The 20476-nt window shown below is 42.9% G+C and overlaps 1 protein-coding gene across 2 annotated transcripts; it reads left to right on the top strand.

Annotated features, from left to right (window-relative positions):
• Positions 1 to 3377: 3377 nt before the first annotated feature.
• On the top strand, positions 3378 to 15521 carry LOC311100255 (LIM/homeobox protein Lhx2-like; the record flags this gene model as incomplete). 2 transcript variants are annotated; one of them, XM_084141098.1, is made up of 6 exons in its annotated part: positions 3378 to 3830; positions 4150 to 4312; positions 5432 to 5634; positions 6158 to 6543; positions 10345 to 10547; positions 13383 to 15521. In XM_084141098.1, 5 exons carry the CDS (start codon positions 4193 to 4195, stop codon positions 13677 to 13679), a joined length of 1209 nt encoding a protein of 402 aa, XP_083997224.1. In that variant the 3' UTR covers positions 13680 to 15521. The 2 variants fall into 2 exon arrangements, with proteins under 2 accessions (XP_083997224.1, XP_083997223.1); XM_084141097.1 differs by lacking the exon at positions 3378 to 3830 and having other exon boundaries at positions 4106 to 4312.
• Positions 15522 to 20476: the final 4955 nt, after the last annotated feature.

The following is a 20476-nucleotide window of genomic DNA, read 5'->3' as shown; positions in this document are numbered from 1 at the left end:
ACCTAAACAAATAATTAAATAAACAAATAATGTTTCTACTGTAAGTGTGGATACCATGCTGCAAATATGTGTTCTGACATCACACAATTTCCAATAAGTGGACGAGACATCACCATAATATTCTATGCACAAAATACATGTTTTGAATAGGTTATTAATGTTTGCTAACTTTTATTCATTTAATGTAAACACTAGTCTAAATGTCCTGAGATTAAATGACAAAACATAACAATAATCCTTATGGCTATTATAGAAATTATTAAAGATAATTAGGCCTTCTTCTTCCTAATCATTGCCTTGCAAAGTCTCGGTGACGTCGACCACCAACATAAGGAAAGTAAAAGAAAATGCCCATATGGAAAAGGTAACGCTGAACAACACCAATAGATAACGTATTAATTTTGGCTTTAAACTGTTAAAGGGGGCTGAACTTTCTGCTATGGCCTCCTTTTTTGGCTTGCTCATTAAGAAATGCTAGCGGCCATGACTGAAGCCAAACGAGAGTGTGGTTTGATGTGGGTGTTTCTTTGGTACGTCTTTGCCATTCAATCACAACAAACAAGTACAGCAGTGAGTAGTGACAGCGAGGTAAACTAAGCTAGCTTTGGAGAGAAGTTTTGAAGTAGAGGACTTCTCCCCCCCTGACTGACTTGCCATCTCAAGATGGTCAGAGACTGTTTCTCTGCATGACAATTCTGCCTAGGCGTTGCAACCACATGCTAAGGGGAAAAAAAGGGGCATGTATGTTGACATAATTGTAATCGAAAACCAACCTTTGTGTAAATTGTGAGTTCTCACAAAACTCTGTTTTAGACTAGACTGACTTTATGACCAAAATTATCCTATTTACACTTTGTAGCAAATTTTGACACTATAATAAATGTTTATGACTCATATCGATGCCACCACATAGGCAGTTTTCAAAAGGAGAAGTTGCTTTTTGGATTCAGTTTGATTCAGCCGCTTGAGCTACATTGTAATGAGAATCATTTTGGTGACATTTGCAAACCAATGAACGACTGAAAGGGCTACGTGACGTAGCCTATGAGTCCCTGTAGAAAAGGCCCAGAGAGGCCAACTTAAGACATTTAAACGTGTTAACCCTGGCAAGGCTGCCGGGCCAGACCGCATTCCTAGCTGCATCCTCAGAGCATGCACAGACCAGCTGGCTGGTGTGTTTACGGACATATTCAATCTCTCCCTATCCCAGTCTGCTGTCCCCACATGCTTCAAGATGGCCACCATTTTTTCCTGTACCCAAGAATGCAAAGGTAACTGAACTGAATGACTATCGCCCCATAGCACTCACTTCTGTCATCATGAAGTGCTTTGAGAGACTAGTCATGGATCATATCACCTCCACCTTACCTGTCACCCTAGACCCACTTCATGATGGGTCACCCTAGACCCACTTTTGTGTATGGGTGGTCCTCTGTAGCTCAGCTGGTAGAGCACGGCGCTTGTAACGCCAAGGTAGTGGGTTCGATCCCTGGGACTACCCATACACAAATAATGTATGCACGCATGACTGTAAGTCGCTTTGGATAAAAGCGTCTGCTAAATGGCATATTATTTATTTATTATTATTTCTTCAATTTGCTTACCGCCACAATAGGTCCACAGACGATGCAATCACACTGCACAGTGCCCTATCCCATCTGGACAAGAGGAATACCTATGTAAGAATGCTGTTTATTGACTATAGCTCAGCATTCAACACCATAGTACCCTCCAAGCTCATCATTAAGCTTGAGGCCCTGGGTCTCAACCCCGCCCTGTGCAATTGTGTCCTGGACTCCCTGACGGGCCGCCCCCAGGTGGTGAAGGAAGGAAACAACATCTCAACTTCACTGATCCTCAACACTGGGGCCCCACAAGGGTGTGTGCTCAGCCCACTCCTGTACTCCCTGTTCACCCTTGACTGCGTAACCATGCACGCCTCCAACTCAATCATCAAGTTTGCAGACTACACAACAGTAGTAGGCTTGAGTACCAACAACGATGAGACAGCCTACAGGGAGGAGGTGAGGGCTCTCGGAGTGTGGTGTCAGGAAAATAACCTCTCACTCAATGTAAACAAAACAAAGGAGATGATCGTGGACTTCAAGAAACAGCAGAGGGAGTACCCCCCCTATCCACATCAACGGAACCGCACTGGAGAAGGTGGAAAGTTTGAAGTTCCTCTGCGTACATATCACTGACAAACTGAAATGGTCCCCCCACACAGACAGTGTGGTGAAGAACGCGCAACAGCGTCTCTTCAACCTCAGGAGGCTGAAGAAATGTTGCCTGTCACCTACAACACTCAAAAACTTTTACAGATGCACAACTGAGAGCATCATGTCGGGCTGTATCACCGCCTGGTACGGCAACTGCACCGCCCACAACCGCAGGGCTCTCCAGAGGGTGGTGCGGTCTGCACAACGCATCACCGGGGGAAAACTACCTGCCCTCCGGGACACCTACAGCACCCAATGTCACAGGAAGGCCAAAAACATAATCAAGGAACCCGAGCCACTGCCTGTTCACCCCGCTATCATCCAGAAGGCAAGGTCAGTACAGGTGAATCAAAGCTGGGATCGAGAGACTGAAGAACAGCTTCTATCTCAAGGCCATCAGACTGTTAAACAGCCATCACTAGCACAGAGGCGCTGCTGCCTACATACAGACTTGAAAATCTTGGCCACTTTAATAAATGGAACTTTAATAATGTTTCCATATCTTGCATTACTCTTCTCAAATGTATATACTGTATTCTATACTATCATAATATTGTTTACATATCTTGCATTACCCATCTCATATGTACAGTATATACTGTATTCTATAGTATATATTGCATCTTAGCCTATGTCGCTCTGACAATGACATTGCTCATCCATATATTTTACATTTAACATTTTAGTCATTTAGCAGATGCTCTTATCCAGAGTCACTTACAGGAGCAATTAGGGTTAAGTGCCTTGCTCAAGGGCACATCGACAGATTTTCCACCTAGTCTGCTCGGGGATTAGAACCAGCGACCTTTCGGTTACTGGCACAAAGCTCTTAACCACTAAGCTACCTGCCGCCCATTTATATATTCTTTACTTAGATTTGTGTGTATTAGATATTTGTTGTGGAACTGTTAGATATTACTTGCTAGATAATACTGCACTGTCGGAACTAGAAGCACAAGCATTTCGCTACACTCGCAAGGCCATCTGCTAACCATGTGACCAATACATTTGATTTGATTTGATTTGAGTGTAGCTATAGGTACGGAGGTGGGAAGCGAAGCGAGGCTGAGGCCGCTTCGGGGAGTCTTGACAAGGGATTTGTACACATCGAACCAGTAGTCAACTCCTCCCTCTAAATTGTACACACACATAGGGCTCAGTGCTCGCTTTGCCGAAGAGCTGGATACCCGTAAGAAAACAACGTCTGTTTTGCAATAACCCTTGGACACGAACATTTGTGTGTTTTTATGCATTCGTTCGTCGTGTTTGTTATTCTTTTATTTTTGATTGATATTCGTTTTGCATCCACGAGCAGCATTGAAATTCGCTGTTATGATTCGAGTCTCGGAGCAACTCAAGAGTGGAGGCCAGGAGACCCACCACAAGTCATCTACAATTCTGCCGTGTTTTTAGTTTTTTCCCACCTTTCTCTATTGTCTCTTGGAATACGTATTTACTCCTCCATTTTTGTCCTAATGCAAGTTGAACGTTTTCAGTAGTTCTCGACCACTTTTATCTGATGACAGTGTGAAGTTGGTGCATTTTTCTGCATCCTGAAATCTGCAAATTGAGAGAGATTATTTGATTCAGAATTTACATTGTGGTTTGCTGGTATGTTTATATAATTCTTCTGATCTATTGGTTGTAAATAGGGGGCTATTTTGTATTTGATAACGTGTTCAAAGATGGTGTAAACTACAGCCTATACGCCATATAGAAATCGTAATATTTACTATAATCATGTCTGAAATTAAAGACCAAAATCACAGTGTTGGAAAGGAAAATATGTTTCCCCCCAAATCTTTGTCCTTTATCGTAGCCTACAATCTTTCTCGGCTTGGATTTTTTGACTTCCGAAACCAATAGATGGGAGACATTCACTTGAAATGCATGGGCTAGATTTGCGTCTTATGGAAGTTTTGGCTTGCAGATTTGAGGGAGACGCTTGCAAGTGTAGCCCTCCAGCCTCCACTATGCTCTTCCATGGGCTGCCCGGAGGCGAGATGCAGGGGGTCATCGACGAGATCGGCCGGAGGGCGAAGGGCGATTCTACCGCCATCAGTTCGGCCATAGACATGGGGGAAACGGAGACGGTGGGTGAATTCTTTACTAAAGAAGGACCTGTGCTGTTCAGGCATGTGAAAGCACAAATAAAGCGTTCATTTCGAGGGAATACGGTCAGAAAGTAAACTGCGATTAAAATATATTCATTCATAAGCTAGAAAGCAGCACATTGCTTGCATGTTAGCGTTCACATTTGCTAACCCTGTGTGCGTAAAGTGTCATTATTCATGACCTATTGGCAAGTATTTCGTATGCCTCTGAAACAACATGTTACAATAACTTTAGAATTGTATTCACGAAGTTTCCTTTCAGATACATGTAGACTACATAGGCCCACTTAGATAATAAAACAAATATATATAGTAAAAACTCTAAACATTTTATTTTACACTGCATGGTATGTCTGTCTGCCCATTTTAAGGCCATGCATGTTCATTCATAACTCAATAATTAATTCTAACAGATAATAATCTTGATCACTTTGAACCCAGCAAGGCACGAAACATATAGGCCTAACTTCTAAAACATAAACAGGCTTCTCGTTTGTTGTAAAAAACGAACAAATCGTTTTTCAATAGGCGTAGCTCACGTGCTCATGTCCATTCAGCTCTCCAATTGAAGTATTAAATATCCAAAGGAAAATACGTTTATTTCACAGAAGCATTCGAATTATAATGCTTGATCTGTGATTATTTTTTTATTCGTTTATTAGGCCTAATCAAATACGTTTTGCAATATTTTGGTTGTTAACAAGATTCCTTAATTGATGATAAAATTGAGTGTTTCACGTGAATAAATACCCTTGGAAAAATATTTGAATTTGACATTTTCCTTTCATTTAGTTGTTACATTTTTCTAATATATGACACACATGCCTCAACAAAAAATAAGGTTTCTGGTGCATTTACATGTTAGGCCACATTTTAGGCCTACGTGTTACATCATGCCACATTTAGGTTATATCTAGTGTTACCATTGTATCTATTGCTTTCATGGCTGCAAGCAGACAGACTTATGAACAAATATGAAATATGTGTGCGCAAAATGTTCACTGTTATACAGTATTGGCCTTGACATCGCTTGGTGACATACTATCGAACATGTGTTCTTATTGTAAACATAAAACTGATTTCCCTTTCCCTCTTCAGAGTATTACGTCCATCAACAGCGACCGTGTGGCCTTATGCGCGGGCTGCGGGGGGAAAATATCTGACCGTTACTACTTGCTTGCGGTGGACAAACAGTGGCACATGCGCTGTCTCAAGTGCTGCGAGTGTAAACTCAACCTCGAGTCAGAGCTTACCTGTTTCAGTAAAGACGGCAGCATCTATTGCAAAGAAGATTACTACAGGTAACCATGACACAAGGCTACAGCTATAACAAAAACAACAACAACAACAACAACAACTGGCCAAGAAAGCATATAAACGAGAGCTTTCCAATTAGGTATTGGTATACAACTAGCATTCTATCTAGGCAACTTATTACAAACACTTCAAAGCCCCAGCTACTCCATTGACAATCCTGAAACCAATTTCAGATAGTCAGTGATGGTAGGCTAATCTTCCCAAAACATGGTAGCTTGTTTGCTACTATTCCATGACTCTGGTAGGCCTATTCTTGTTCTTGATGCTCTACTTAGTCTAAACGAAAACATCATATTTTGAAGTGGCAAAAGGACAAGAATGAAACAAAAAAATAGGAAGGCCTGAAGGCATGCAGCCTTTTACGCATGATAATGAATATGCCTGTATTGCTTAATAACAACTTTAGATCAACCTTCTTCATCATAATGTCCACAAGCTAAAGTTTGTTGACCCTGTTGTGAATCTAAATTCTGTACGTGTTTGTGTCATCCGCTCTCTTCTCCCAAGCAGGAGGTTTTCCGTCCAAAGGTGCACCCGTTGCCATCTCGGGATCTCGGCGTCGGAGATGGTCATGCGGGCGAGGGACTTGGTCTACCACTTGAACTGTTTCACCTGTACAAGCTGCAACAAAATGCTCAGGACCGGAGACCACTTCGGAATGCGGGACAGTCTTGTGTACTGCCGGCTCCACTTTGAGACACTCATACAAGCGGAATATCAAGCGCATTTCAATCACGCGGGGGATGTAGCCTCGGGCAAAGGACTTGGCGCGGGCAGCATGGGAAACTCGCCGGGGCTGTCCTACTACAACGGCGTCGGGACCGTGCAGAAAGGAAGGCGGAGGAAAAGGAAAAGTCCCGGGCCTAGAGCAGATCTGGCGGCTTACAACGCAGGTAGGACGAGTTTGTACCGGTTAACCGTTAATGGTTATGGTCATTTAAATCTACAAAAAGTGCCACAAAAAAAACTCACAATTGTGAGGCCTATTTTATTTCACAGTGTGTGTGATTTCTCTATTGGAATGAAAGACAATAAAGAGCAAAATAGTGGATTGATGGACTAATTTGAAATATTTTGTTTTGATGGAAATCTACCCTTGTCGCTTATTTCGATAGGACTGGGTTACTTACTTTCAATCAAAATTAACATAGGCCTATTTGTCTGCACCGTTTTGGGAAATATAGAATGGCTATAACAACGTCGTCTTTTTTAAACAAAGTTAATCAATTTAATCAACTAAATAGTTCCTTCTTATTTTTTCTAATAAAAAATATTTTACGCAATAGCTAATGAATTGCGCAATGTTGTGCTTTGGACGATTTTATGCACAGACTAGGCCTGCCATGTTTTAAATCGGGTGGATATGTATATGTTGATTTATTGAAGAACTCACCTTTCTGAGACACTTATTCTAACAAGATTTAATGTTTGGTCAAAGATGTGAGGGAAAGTGAGAAGTTCAATGGAAGCCTCTGTTGATTTGTGGAATGGGAGCGCGCTTGGTCCACTTCCAATCTAATAGATTTGGATAACATATCCTAAGATACAAATGCAAGATGAACATGCACAGACCACAAACCAACGCATTAATCAATTAAAAGAGAACCTGCTTCTGAAGGTCTACTCAATTCTGCATGTCCTCCTGCATGTTCCATTACAGGCTACAGTGACGGTTTGCGTAATAACAACCTCTTGAAACACTCCATTGAATTCTTTTTGAAAATGTTAAACTTTTTCCACTGAACATTACGTTTGCAAGCTCATACACAGTCAATTTAGTCTTGTAAAACCTATCTCAAAACTTAGAACTTGGCTACATAGAAAAAGAGAGTAGTGAAATATTTTTAGAAGACGACAGGAGCAGACAAGTGGAAAATAGCTCAGATGGGGACTTCAAAAAGATAAGAGAGAGAGACGATCGAATTCTCCCCAGTCCCACTTTCACTTGCTGAGTCTCGCAGTTTGTTTGGTTTTGGGGTCGGGAAATCAATGTCGGATTGCTTGTAGAACATGGGAGAACCTGTGTGGAATCCTGAATAAAACGCTCCCCTGTGTGGTTTCGAGAGAAAGTCTCCTGCAGCCAGGAATAAGTTATTCCGTCATAAATAAAAAACCGACTTGAGCGAGTAGCTCTTGGTGTATTACTTTTGTGCGAAAAAAACAGATGACTTTGACATCTTGGTATTATGATTAGGCATAAAGCAATGTTTATACTTGTTATATGCCTATTATCATTCCTATAATAATATGAGTAGGAATAGGCAAGGATAGGGCTAGATTGTATAGGCCTGTCTGTTTTTCGAGAATAAAGGATTTAATTATACAATTCCAGGTCACTATAGCTCCATATTGCGATGGCATAAGGTGATTTGAATAAGAAAGACGAATGGCAGAAAGCGTTAGTAAGCACGTGAGCTAAACATGAATGTTAGGGCTAATAGTTAAAAGATTAGGCCCATTCTCTGCATTCTGCTTTGGATAACGAGAATTTTGATTTTCGTTCCATAAACATTTTGAAATGTACAGTTCTGAGTGTGCTTCAATAACTATGAGCATGAAAATGTAATGACAATATTTATACATTATTGTCAAGGAATATTTCATAAACAACTTCCTTTTTTTGACAGGGTTGTCTGGTAAATTGTTAGACAAATGGGCAGGATTAATTGCACAATTTCCCTCCAAATCTAAGATAGCCTACGTAAATAAACGATATATAAAAGAAGAAAGCCTAATTACATGAAATAAAATAAGGATTTCAATCTTAAACCAACTTATACTGTATATAGGCTTAGACCTATCTTTCTTTGCATAATATTTTGCGTTGTCCAAGATAACTTTGACCCACTTTTCCAAAGTCTCATATCTAATGAAATTCTAGCCTGCTGTGTTATACAATATTGAATAAGGCATCATGGAGAGGAACATATTGCCCTTTCTTTCTTTCTTTCTTTCTTTCTTTCTTTCTTTCTTTCTTTCTTTCTTTCTTTCTTTCTTTCTTTCTTTCTTTCTTTCTTTCTTTCTTTCTTTCTTTCTTTCTTTCTTTCTTTCTTTCTTTCTTTCTTTCTTTCTTTCTTTCTTTCTGTTTTGGAGCTTTGCTGCCACCCGAGGGAGTTTGTTGACATTCCTTTCAATATCATCTGGAATGCCAGATTTTCTATCAAACCCTGACTGCACTGCATAACACTGTGAAAATACAAGCCAATTTGATCCAATACAGTATTTTCTGCAGTGTGGTGAATTCCAGCAACCATAACTATTGGCAAAAGTTCTTGACATGCAATTGACATTTCCCATTGCTTTACCCACTTGAATATTTTGACATACGAATTTGTTGTCCCCGTTTTTGAAGGAATGATTATTAACACTTTAGAGTCATTATTCTAGTAAATACAATATAACACTGTACTTACAGAAGCAGAAGGGAAAAAGTGCATTCTAATAATGAGCAATTGCAATACTTTTTTACACTGTACTACTTACACAGTAATAAGAACACTAAAGTTAAGGTATTTGTTGCTGCCCAGTCAATCTTGTGCGTTTTGCATGACAAACCCACATTTTATTGATTTATTTAGGCATTTTCACTCAGTGTTGTGGGTATTTAGGAGTAATCACGTTGTGATTCTTTTTGTATTCAGTTTTGCAACTAACGTGCTTGCTAATTTAGAGCTTCCAGAGTACTTGCAGATTGTCAGATGTGTTGTGGGTGTTTTGCAGGCAGTTTTTTCCATGCTGTAAACTACAGAATGTAAACATATAGGTGGTGCTCTTGCTTGATTCAATTTGATACAAAAGTTATCATTATGAATTCATTGAATTTAGCATAATAGTTTATAGATATAGATAACAGTACTGTTACCAATAATAGTAATAATGATAATAATATTAATAATAATAATAATAATAATAATGGTTATCTGATTAGCTAGAAAGAAAATATTATAGTGCAATGATTGCTCTGTAAAATTACCCTTTTAATGCCTAATTTGCTCATTCCGACTTATATTTGAATCACACAAGAATAAAACATATTTCAGTTTGATGAATGTATCCATTTAGCCTCCATTAACCACAACCTTGTAAAGTCCTTCATGAGCTTTCCTGTCAACAAATAAGACATGCAGTCTGTCTGCCATAGCGTTCACAACAACAACAACAACAACAACAACAAAACAACACATTGGAATACTCTGATTACTTAATCCCAATGATGACATGATCATAACCATAAACTAAATTCCATGAAAATGGTAAACAAAGTATTGTGTCATATTGTATTATTGTCATATTGTATTGTATTGTATTGTATCAGTAACCTCACCCACAAAACCTAGTTCAGAGTTCAGACATTGCATTGTGATGATTAGTTTAAATATGGAGCCTGTCTGAGTGAGTGGAACTAATGATAACCAGTAGACTCACTTCTCTTAGGGTAATTAAGGGTGGCAGGTAGCTTAGTGGGTAAGAGCGTTTTACAAGTAACTGAAAGGTTGCTGGTTCTACCCCCGAGCAGACTAGGTGAAAAATCTGTCGATGTGCCCTTAAGCAAGGCACTTAACCCTAATTGCTCCTGTAAGTCACTCTGGATAAGAGCGTCTGCTAAATGACTAAAATGTATCGTATCATAATGTATTGTATTGGATCATGTCTTAACCAGAAACTAACCTGTGTGTGTTGTCCCTCCCCTCCAGCATTAAGTTGCAATGAGGATGGGGACCACCTGGACCGCGACTCCCACTACTCCTCCAGCGCCAAGTCCAAGCGCATGCGTACCTCCTTCAAACACCACCAGCTGAGGACCATGAAGTCCTACTTTGTCATCAACCATAATCCAGATGCCAAAGACCTGAAACAGCTGGCCCAGAAGACGGGTCTCACCAAACGGGTGCTGCAGGTGAGAAAGACGATTCCCTTTACATGTGTGTAAATAATGATCCTTTATAAAGGGAACTGCCAAAATAATGGAAACACTTGAGTAAATGAGGGATACATTTACATCATTTAGCAGACGCTCTTATCCAGAGCGAATTACAGTTAGTGCATACATTATTCTTTTCATACTGGCCCCCCGTGGGAATCGAACCCACAACCCTGGCGTTGCAAACGCCATGCTCTACCAACTGAGCTACCTCCCATGCCCTCCCCTACCCTGGGCCAATTGTGCGCCGCCCCATTGGTCTCCCGGTTGCGGCCGGCTACAGCAGAGCCTGGATTTGAACCAGGCATCTCTAGCGGCACAGCTTGCACTGCGATGCAGTGCCTTAGACCACTGCGCCACTCGGGAGATACAAAGTGTATTGAAAGCAGGTGCTTCCACACGGGTGTGGTTCCTGAGCTAACTAAGTAATTAACATCCCATTAGGGTCATGTATAAAAATGCTGGACATGCCATTATTTTGGCCATTATTTTGGCTACCATGGCTATGGCCCCATAGGATGACAATGCCCCCATCCACAGGGCACGAGTGTCACTGAATGGTTTGATAAGCATGAAAACAATGTAAACCATATGCCATTGCCGACTCAGTCACCAGATCTAAACCCAATTGAACACTTATGGGAGATTCTGGAACAGCGCCTCAGACAACGTTTTCCACTACCATCAACAAAACACCAAATGATGGAATTTTTCAATGAAGAATGGTGTCGCATCCCTCCAATAGAGTTCCAGATACTTGTAGAATCTATGCCAAGGTGCATTGAAGCTGTTCTGGGTCGTGGTGGCCCAATGCCCTATTAAAACACTTTATGTTGGTGTTTCCTTTATTTTGGCAGTTACCTGTATGTTATTGTATATAGAACCCTTCTGGGCCTATATTGACAAAGTGTCTCAGAGTAGGAGTGCTGATGTAGGATCAGTTTGTCCTTTTAGATAATAATGAATAAGATTATATGGACAGGGGGGACCTGATCCTAGACCAGCAGTCCTACTTTGAGACGAATACTTGCACTGATGCTCATTGGATAAGTGCAAACTGCATTGCATTTCACCAGTCACAAATACTGTACATCATTATTTTTTGGTCTGGATATCTGCATGCTTCGGTTTAGTGCAAAATTCCACCGAACTAAATATAAAATGTGACTTTTTAGCATTATTACAATCCAATGCAAGTCATTGGTACCTATATTAGCATTTTTTGCGCTTCATGTACAAATCATCCTTAAGTATCTAAAATTGATTGTGTAGCTCAGCAAAGTTAGAATTTGGAAACAGTGGCCAGTTAAACAAAACCAAAGCATGGATTGCTGTCACACGTTGGCCATAGACTGCTTACAGGGTAAGGAAACAAAGTTATTTTGTAATTTGGGTGAACTATCCCTTTAACTACTAGCACTCAGGATTCACAGCGAGAGAAAGTGATTAATCAGTGTAACAATAAAGGAATTAGTTTAGTGTAACAATGTTGCTTTTGAGAAACAGCTTGGATGCTAACGATGCAACTAACTGTAGGTTCTACAGTAACAATTAACTTAAAGCTGCAATATGTATATTTTGGGGAGACCAAATTCACATAAAGATTTGAGTTATAGATCTATCATTCTCATTGAAATTGAAAGCAAGTCTACGAAGCGGTAGATCTGTTCTTTGTCGGCTATTTCTATGCTTCCCGTTCTTAAGTTTAGTTTTTAGAATTTTTAGAATTTTTGCAACCAGGAAATGGCAAAGCGATTTCTGTATAGTGCATCTTTAATGTTACACAAACTATGAAAGCTCTGGGGAAACCAGGCCCTGTACAATAGTACTCGACTGTGTGGCAAATGGAAACAGTGGTTTATGCATGTGCGGTTATTTTTTATTTTTATTTATTTATTTACCTTTATTTAACTAGGCAAGTCAGTTAAGAACAAATTCTTATTTACAATGACGGCCTACACCGGTTAATGTCAAGTGATGATGGTAACTGCAGCCCTTGTAGAAACATTTATTTGTGTGGCAATGTACTCAGTATTTTAACAATTCCCTCATACTTGTTTTACATGTAGTAGTAGTAAATATTGAAAAAAAAATTGAAATTGCATTCCTTGTATCTGTGGTAATAATGAACTTAATAATGGTGCAAAATGCCAGACAAATCTATCAGTGTGGTAATAATGAACTTACTAATGGTGCAAAATGCCAGACAAATCTATCAGGGAAGTTTTTGATTAGTTTAATTGCTCAAGTATTATGATTATCCAAAACAAACCGTAAATTCCTTGAAATGGCCCATCTATTTCCATCCCATTGAACATAATCTGCACAATTACACAAGAGTAAAAACATTTAGTCCTCACACAGTCAGTATAGATATCCCTTGGTATAAGTCATAGCCTCTCAAGAGAGGGCCTAAAGCTTTTGTTTTGTTGTTTTTTTAATGTGAGAAAAAAAAGTGTCACCGAGTTATCATACCAACTGTTTAGCATTCGATATGGGAATTCAAAAACACACAACGGACCTTTTGCAAAAGTATAAACAACTGCAAATTATTTAAAAAACAGACAGGCGTAAAACACAGCTTTAATGAACAAACTGAGGAAAAGCAAAGCCGACGTTTGGCTTTGATGAATTCCATTTTTCATGTTTGTCATTTAGATTTGTCCCCCCCCCCCCCCCCCCACTCTTTCGGTATCTCTCTGTTTCTAAACCCTTCCCCCCCACAGCCCAGGCTTCGGTTCACGACACTAACACGATCTATTGAGCATTTATTGAAAGAAAATATATATTCTTCTCTTTCTTTCTTTGAAGGTTTGGTTCCAAAATGCCCGGGCCAAGTTTCGACGGAACATCCTACGTCAGGAGAGCACAGGGCTGGACAAGCTGTCGGATGGGTCCACTCTACCAGGGGGGTCGCCTTCAGGCCCCCCCTCCGAGCTCTCCAACGCCTCAATGAGCCCTTCCAGTACCCATACCACCCTCACGGACCTGACCAGCCCCTCTATGACATCGGTTAACCCTGTACTGACCGCTGTGCTGGGGGGCATGGACCCCCATGACTCCATGAGTTTGAGCCCTTCCCATACCACCCTTACCAGCCTTTTCTGATGTCACCCACCCCACCCCATCCGCCCCTAAACCCATCCACCAGCTCACTCAAGATTGAGTCACTTAAATAAATTATATTCCCGCTGGACCCTGGACCTTAGGTTTCTACCTTGTCTATTTCTAGTGTCTTTGTATGAATGGCAACTAAAGCCTTACGGAGCGCTCGGCTTGATTTTGTAAAAAGCTGAAGATACTTTTCCCCTGTTCTGTTTTCATCTTTGTTTCCTTTCAATGTTGGCTGACTGACACTACCCTCACCCGTGATGTGGATTTTCAATTCTCACTCCATCCCGACCACTCTGTTTCTAGGTAGAGATTTGAAAAAATAAATAAAAAAAGAAGGGAAAAGAACGGTGAAACATTGGGGAGTGTAAAATGCAGATGCAAAGTACTGTAGCAAGGTTATCCAGAAGACTCTAGCGTGCCTTAAACATTTTGATCACACTGAGGAATCCCTGATCTGATACATGTCTAATCTAGGTGGCATATTTCTTAAAAGATTTTGTTAAACGACGGGTGCACCACTGACAACTGCATTTGCTTATAACATGGCCATCAAAGCTGATCTACTTCAAAATTCACTCTGCACACAGTAAGGGGCTGATGTCAACAAGAAAGATTATATTGATAGAAATAGCATAGACGAGAATTAGAATTACACTGATAAAGTTAATATAAAGATATCATGGTCACTATCCTTTAGACTCAGACTTTGCTTTAATATTTTGTAACAATAAACTGTCATACACAGAAATGAGATATAATATATATTGATATCTGACTCATTGCTTGATGGAATTGCATTGATTCTATTTGCAGTGACCATTTAATATCTCAGTAATACATATACATTTTAAGCAAAAATAGCTACAACATATCTAGTGCTTTTTCAGCATCATGTTTGGATTATGAATTGATAGGAGTAACATATGGATGTAGATTGTGGAATATTGTCTGGCTATTTGAATATTGTCACATTCATCACTACATTTGTAGTTTGTTTCAGCCCTTGTGTACCAGATGCACTTCTACACGTCAAAGACTGCAGTCATGCACATGCACACACACACACACACACACACACACACACCCACACACACACACCATACTTACCTCAGTCTAAATGTCTTTCTATGCTCTTGCTTCTGATTATGGGTAGATATAAAGTTTATGGCTCTGTTTGCATGGTATCACATTTTGGAATTCTAAAAGTCCCTACAATGTAGGAATCTAACACAAAATAAATGTATTTAAAACTGAGATGCATCTAACAATGGCACCCGCAATCAAAAAAAATATCAAAGAGACCACTTCTAAATACTTATTTGGAATTGTCCCCACAAAACTGTTCGTTGTGGTGACCTGTCTGAATATTGGTGTTGGTACAGAGAAACTAATCAGGGATTTGTGTAGTTGGCAAATAAACCAACTTTACCTGGGTCCTGTTCATTAGGACCACACAGTAGCAAAGTGTTTTGTAATGGAAAATGTAAATTAGTGTTTCTTATTGGACAAATTCAGATAGTACCTCCTTGTTTCAGACTGTTTTCTTCCATTTGGTGCCTACTGAACATGACCCTGGAAGCTGGTAGGACTATGAGTGGTTCTGACATGGAGAATCAAGCTGCCTTCCTTTTGACTGCGACTACCTTTACTCATGGATGAGGAGGGTGTTCTTACTTTATCTTTACCCTTGTGTGCATGGAGAACTGCTGTTTAGGATTCAACATCCCTTTAACCACAATCTTTTGTTTGTTTGTCCTCCAATTCGTGTACAGTTGCCCCCTTTTGATGTACTTAATCATTCATTTATTTCAAAACATAAAATGGTGAGCAAAACTTGCCCTGTCTCTGTAGTTTTTTGAAGTTACTACCTATAGGATATGATCATATGACAAATGTGCACACGCACGTACTGTGGTGAATGATGGACGGAGTCAGGCGCAGGAGTAAAATAACCGGATGCAGATGTATTCCTTCCAGACATACAATGCGCCTACAACGGCAATCGAAACAGGGACAGGGGAAACAATCCTCCCTGACCAAAGTCTCAGAAAATACAATAAATGTAATGACACAGGGGAAAATCAACCCTGGCAAAATAAATGAGAGAGTATCTCAACCGAGCTACTCCTCCCACATAGAACAATCACTCACAAAGACAAGGGGCCAGAGGGAACACTTATACACAGACTAATTAGGGGATGAGCAACAGGTGTGTGTGATTGACAGCGGCAGTAACTAGTAAGCCGGTGACGACGAACGCCGAAACCTGCCCGAACAAGGAGGGGAGGCAGCCTTGGCGGAAGTCGTGACAGTACTCCCCCCTTGACGCGCGGCTCCAGTAGCGGGTCGACCCCGGCCTCGGGGATGGCCAGGAGGACGCGGAGGAGGGCGCGCCGGATGGCGACGGTGGAAATCCCGCAACAGGGAGGGATCGAGGATGTCCCTCTCGGGGACCCAGCACCGTTCCTCCGGACCGTACCCCTCCCACTCCACGAGGTACTGAAGGCCCCCCCACCCGACGCCTTGAATCCAGGATGGAATGGACTGAGTACGCCGGGGCCCCCTCGATGTCCAGAGGAGGTGGAGGGACCTCCCGCACCTCAGACTCCTGGAGCGGACCAACCACCACCGGCCTGAGGAGAGACACATGAAACGAGGGGTTAATACGGTAATCAGGGGGAAGTAATAACCTGTATGTGACCTCGTTTATCCTCCTCAGGACTTTAAACGGCCCCACAAACCACAGGCTCAGTTTCCGGGAGGGCAGGCGGAGGGGCAGATTCCGTGTCGAGAGCCAGACCCGATTCCCCTGTACAAAGACCGGGGCCTCCCTGCGGTGGCGGTCAGTGTTGGCCTTCTGGCGACGCACAGCACGCTGGAAGTGAACGTGGGCAGCATCCCAAGTCTCCTCCGCGTGCCAAAACCAGTCATCCACCGCAGGAGCCTCGGTCTGGCTCTGGTGCCACGGTGCCAGAACCGGTTGGTAACCTAAAACACATTGGAAGGGCGTTAGGTTAGTGGAGGAGTGGCGGAGAGAGTTTTGGGCATATTCTGCCCATGGCAAGAACACCAACCACTCCCCCGGCCGGTCCTGGCAGTAGGTCCGCAGGAACCTACCCAAATCTTGATTTACCCTTTCCACCTGCCCATTACTCTCGGGGTGGAATCCAGAGGTCAGGCTGACCGAGACTCCCAGACGTTCCATGAATGCCTTCCAGACCCTAGACGTGAACTGGGGACCTCGGTCGGACACTATATCCTCTGGTACCCCGTAGTTCCGGAAGACGTGAGTAAACATGGCCTCTGCAGTTTGCAGGGCCGTAGGGAGACCGGGCAGAGGAAGGAGGCGGCAAGACTTCGAAAAAGCGGTCCACAACTACCAGGATGGTGGTGTTACCTGTGGAGAGGGGAAGATCAGTATGAGAATCAATACTTAGATGAGACCATGGTCATTGTGGAACTGGTAATGGTTGCAACTTACCTGCTGGGAGGTGCCTAGGTGCCTTACTCTGGGCGCACACCAAGCAGGATGAGACATACACCCTCACGTCCTTAGCCAAGGTAGGCCACCAGTATTTATCGGTCAGGCAGCGCATTGTACGACCGATACCTGGGTGACCAGAGGAGAGTGACGTGTGTGCCCAGTAAATCAAACGATCACTGATAAGAGCAGGCACGTACCGCAGCCCAGCTGGACACTGAGGTGCAGATGGATATGTGCGTAATGCCCACTCTATATCCGCGTCCATCTCCCACACTACCGGCGCCACGATGCAGGAGGCCGGGAGTATGGGGGTGTTGATCTGGGCCTCTCCTCTGTGTCATACAGCCGGGACAGTGCGTCTGCCTTCACGTTCTTCGTACCCGGAATGTATGAAATCAAACTGGGTGAAGAAGAGGGCCCACCTGGCCTGGCAAGGATTCAGACTCCTCGCTGCCCGAATGTACTCCAGGTTACGGTGGTCTGTCCAGACGAGGAAAGGGTGTTTCGCCCCTTGGAGCCAATGCCTCCACATGGTCAAAGCTCGGACAACAGCCAGCAGCTCCCGATCACCAACGCCATAGTTCTGCTCCGCCGAGCTGAGCTTCTTAGAAAAGAAGGCACAGGGAAGGAGCTTGGGTGGCGTGCCCGAGCGTTGAGACAGAACAGCGCCTATCCCTACCTCGGACGCATCCACCTCCACTACAAACGGTAGTGATGGTGTGTGACTGGGCTGAGGTGAACAGACCCCGCAGTCTACTGAAGGCCAGGCCACCCTTCAACAAGGAGGCAATGGGTGCTGCGACCTTGCCAAAGCCCCGGATAAACCTCCGATAGTAGTTGGCAAAGCCAAGGAAGCGCTGCACCTTCTTAACCGTGGTTGGAGTCGGCCAATTACGCACAGCTGAAATGCGATCTCCCTCCATCTCCACACCTAAGGTAGTAATGCAGTATCCGAGGAAGGACACTGACTGCTGGAAAAACTCACACTTTTCTGCCTTGGCATAAAGGTCATTCTCCAGCAGTCGGACCAGTACCTTGCGAACCAGGGACACATGCTCGGCGCGCGTAGCAGAATACACCAGGATGTCATCGATGTAGACCACCACACCGCGACCAAGCATGTCCCGAAACATCTCATTCACAAAGGACTGGAAGACGGATGGAGCATTCATCAAATCGTAGGGCATCACCAGGTATTCATAATGCCCTGAGGTTGTGCTGAATGCTGTTTTCCACTCATCCCCTTCCCGAATACGCACCAGGTTGTAGGCACTCCTGAGATCTAATTTGGTGAAGAAGCGGCCCCCATGCATTGACTCAATCACTGAAGGAATGAGGGGAAGAGGATAACTAAATCGTATCGTCACCTTGTTCAGTGGTCGATAATCAATGCGCGGGCGTAAACTGCCATCTTTCTTCTTCACAAAGAAGAAACTCGAGGAAGCAGGTGAAGTGGAGGGACGTATATACCCCTGGCCCAGGGACTCTGTGACTTATTTCTCCATAGCCTCTGTTACGGATACAGGTATCCTGTGTTTTTGTGTGTTTCTACTCTTTCTGCCCTAATCACAGGTGTCCTGTATGTTCCTGATTGGTGGTCGTTGAGGTGTCTGCTGATTGGACCAATCAGTGAACATTCCTGTGAATAGCACCACCTGTTACTCGTTTGTTCAATCACACATCCCATCTTATAAACACCAAACTTGTGTTTGTTGAGAGAGAGAGACTTTTTCCATATGTGAGTATGGACACGGTGGTGTCCTGTGTGTTGTGTACTCACTAAGTTGTTGGTTACCCTATTGGTAACTTTATGAGAATCTATTTCTTTACCTGAGTGTGGATACTGTTGTATCCTGTGTACTTATTGAATTGCTGATTACCCTGTTTGGTAGCTTTGTGTGTTTCTGGGAAAAGGGGAGTTTAAGCTAGATGCCCTTGGGCGTACATTACCCGTAGGAAGAACTCTGTCTATAAACACTAGTGAGACCTGAGCGGACCACCCACTGTATTTTTGTATGGTAGCAGTAGCCTAGCGGTTCTTGAGGCAGGCAAGATCAGTTTAGGGGGTTTTACACTATTGTTTCATTTCTTGGGTCCTGCTCAGCCCTTTTTCCCAAACCCTTACCGTGTGTTCAGCAATAAACACTTTGTGTTTGACGGTAGTTCATGGTTGTTGTGTCATTTTTGGTTCTCACTGTTCCCTGCCACACTTATAATTTACATGAATTTATGTTACGGGTCTCCTGTCCATCCACCCTAGATGTTTAGAGCCACGGGGTTCGTAACATAAAGTGGGGGCTCGTCCGGGATCTATCCCATGCTACTCATGTAAATTAGTAAGTGTCTGGTTCAGTGTTGAGCTTGGCAGCTGTACTACCTGTTTTTTTTGTGTTCAGTAGTCGACGGCTCGTGTTGCTAGTAGGATGGCTACTTTTGAGTTGGAGGCATTTTTGGAAAACCCTACGTGGGAGGTTTTTGATAATTGCCGTAGAGTGGATCTACAGGTTTTGGCTGACCACTTTTCTGTACCCATACCGAGGGGTTTAGTGAAAGCAGGAGTTAGGGAAGTAGTGTTAGCGATATTGTTAAACGAGCGAGTGCTTGAGTTACCGCCGCCTGAGTCTGCTGCTCCTGTAGGGGATGTGGTTGCTGTTCCTGTAAGCCCATCAGTGTCTGAGGACGAGGCTAAGGCTCCAGCCACATTGCCCCGTTATGACCCACTCTCCCCACTGACTGACAGTGATGCCAGGATCGATGTCCGCTCGACACGGCTCCAAATGGAGGCGGAAGAGCGGGCACAAATCAGGCAAGACAAGCTGGAGATGCGTAAGCTAGAGGCAGAACTGGAGACGTGTAAAATGGAAATGGAGATGCGTAAGATGGAACTGGAGGTGCGTAAAATGGAACTAGAGGCAGAAACAGCGAGGTTAGTCTCTGCTAATACTATGCCTGCTAGTGAGCCATCCTCACCAGCTGTGTCATCTGCTACGTTTGATATTAGTAGGCAGATCACCTTGGTACCTGTGTTCAGGGAGTCAGAGGTTGATTCCTATTTCAGTGTTTTTGAACGTATAGCGGTAGCATTGAAATGGCCCGAAGAGGTATGGTGCCTATTACTTCAGTGTAAGCTAACAGGTAAAGCCCAAGAGGTTCTGGCAGCGCTACCTCTTGAAGACAGTTTGAATTATGACGTGGTCAAAGCTACTGTTCTTCGTGCCTATGAGCTTGTTCCTGAGGCATATCGACAGAGATTTAGGTCTCATAAAAAGTCTCCTACTCAGACTTATGTGGAGTTTGCTAGAGACAA

This window comes from Coregonus lavaretus, assembly GCF_964263955.1.
Source record: "Coregonus lavaretus genome assembly, chromosome: 24".
Lineage (NCBI taxonomy): Eukaryota > Metazoa > Chordata > Actinopteri > Salmoniformes > Salmonidae > Coregonus > Coregonus lavaretus.
Note: the sequence above shows the minus strand (reverse complement) of the source record. Positions and strands in the feature narration are given on the sequence as shown.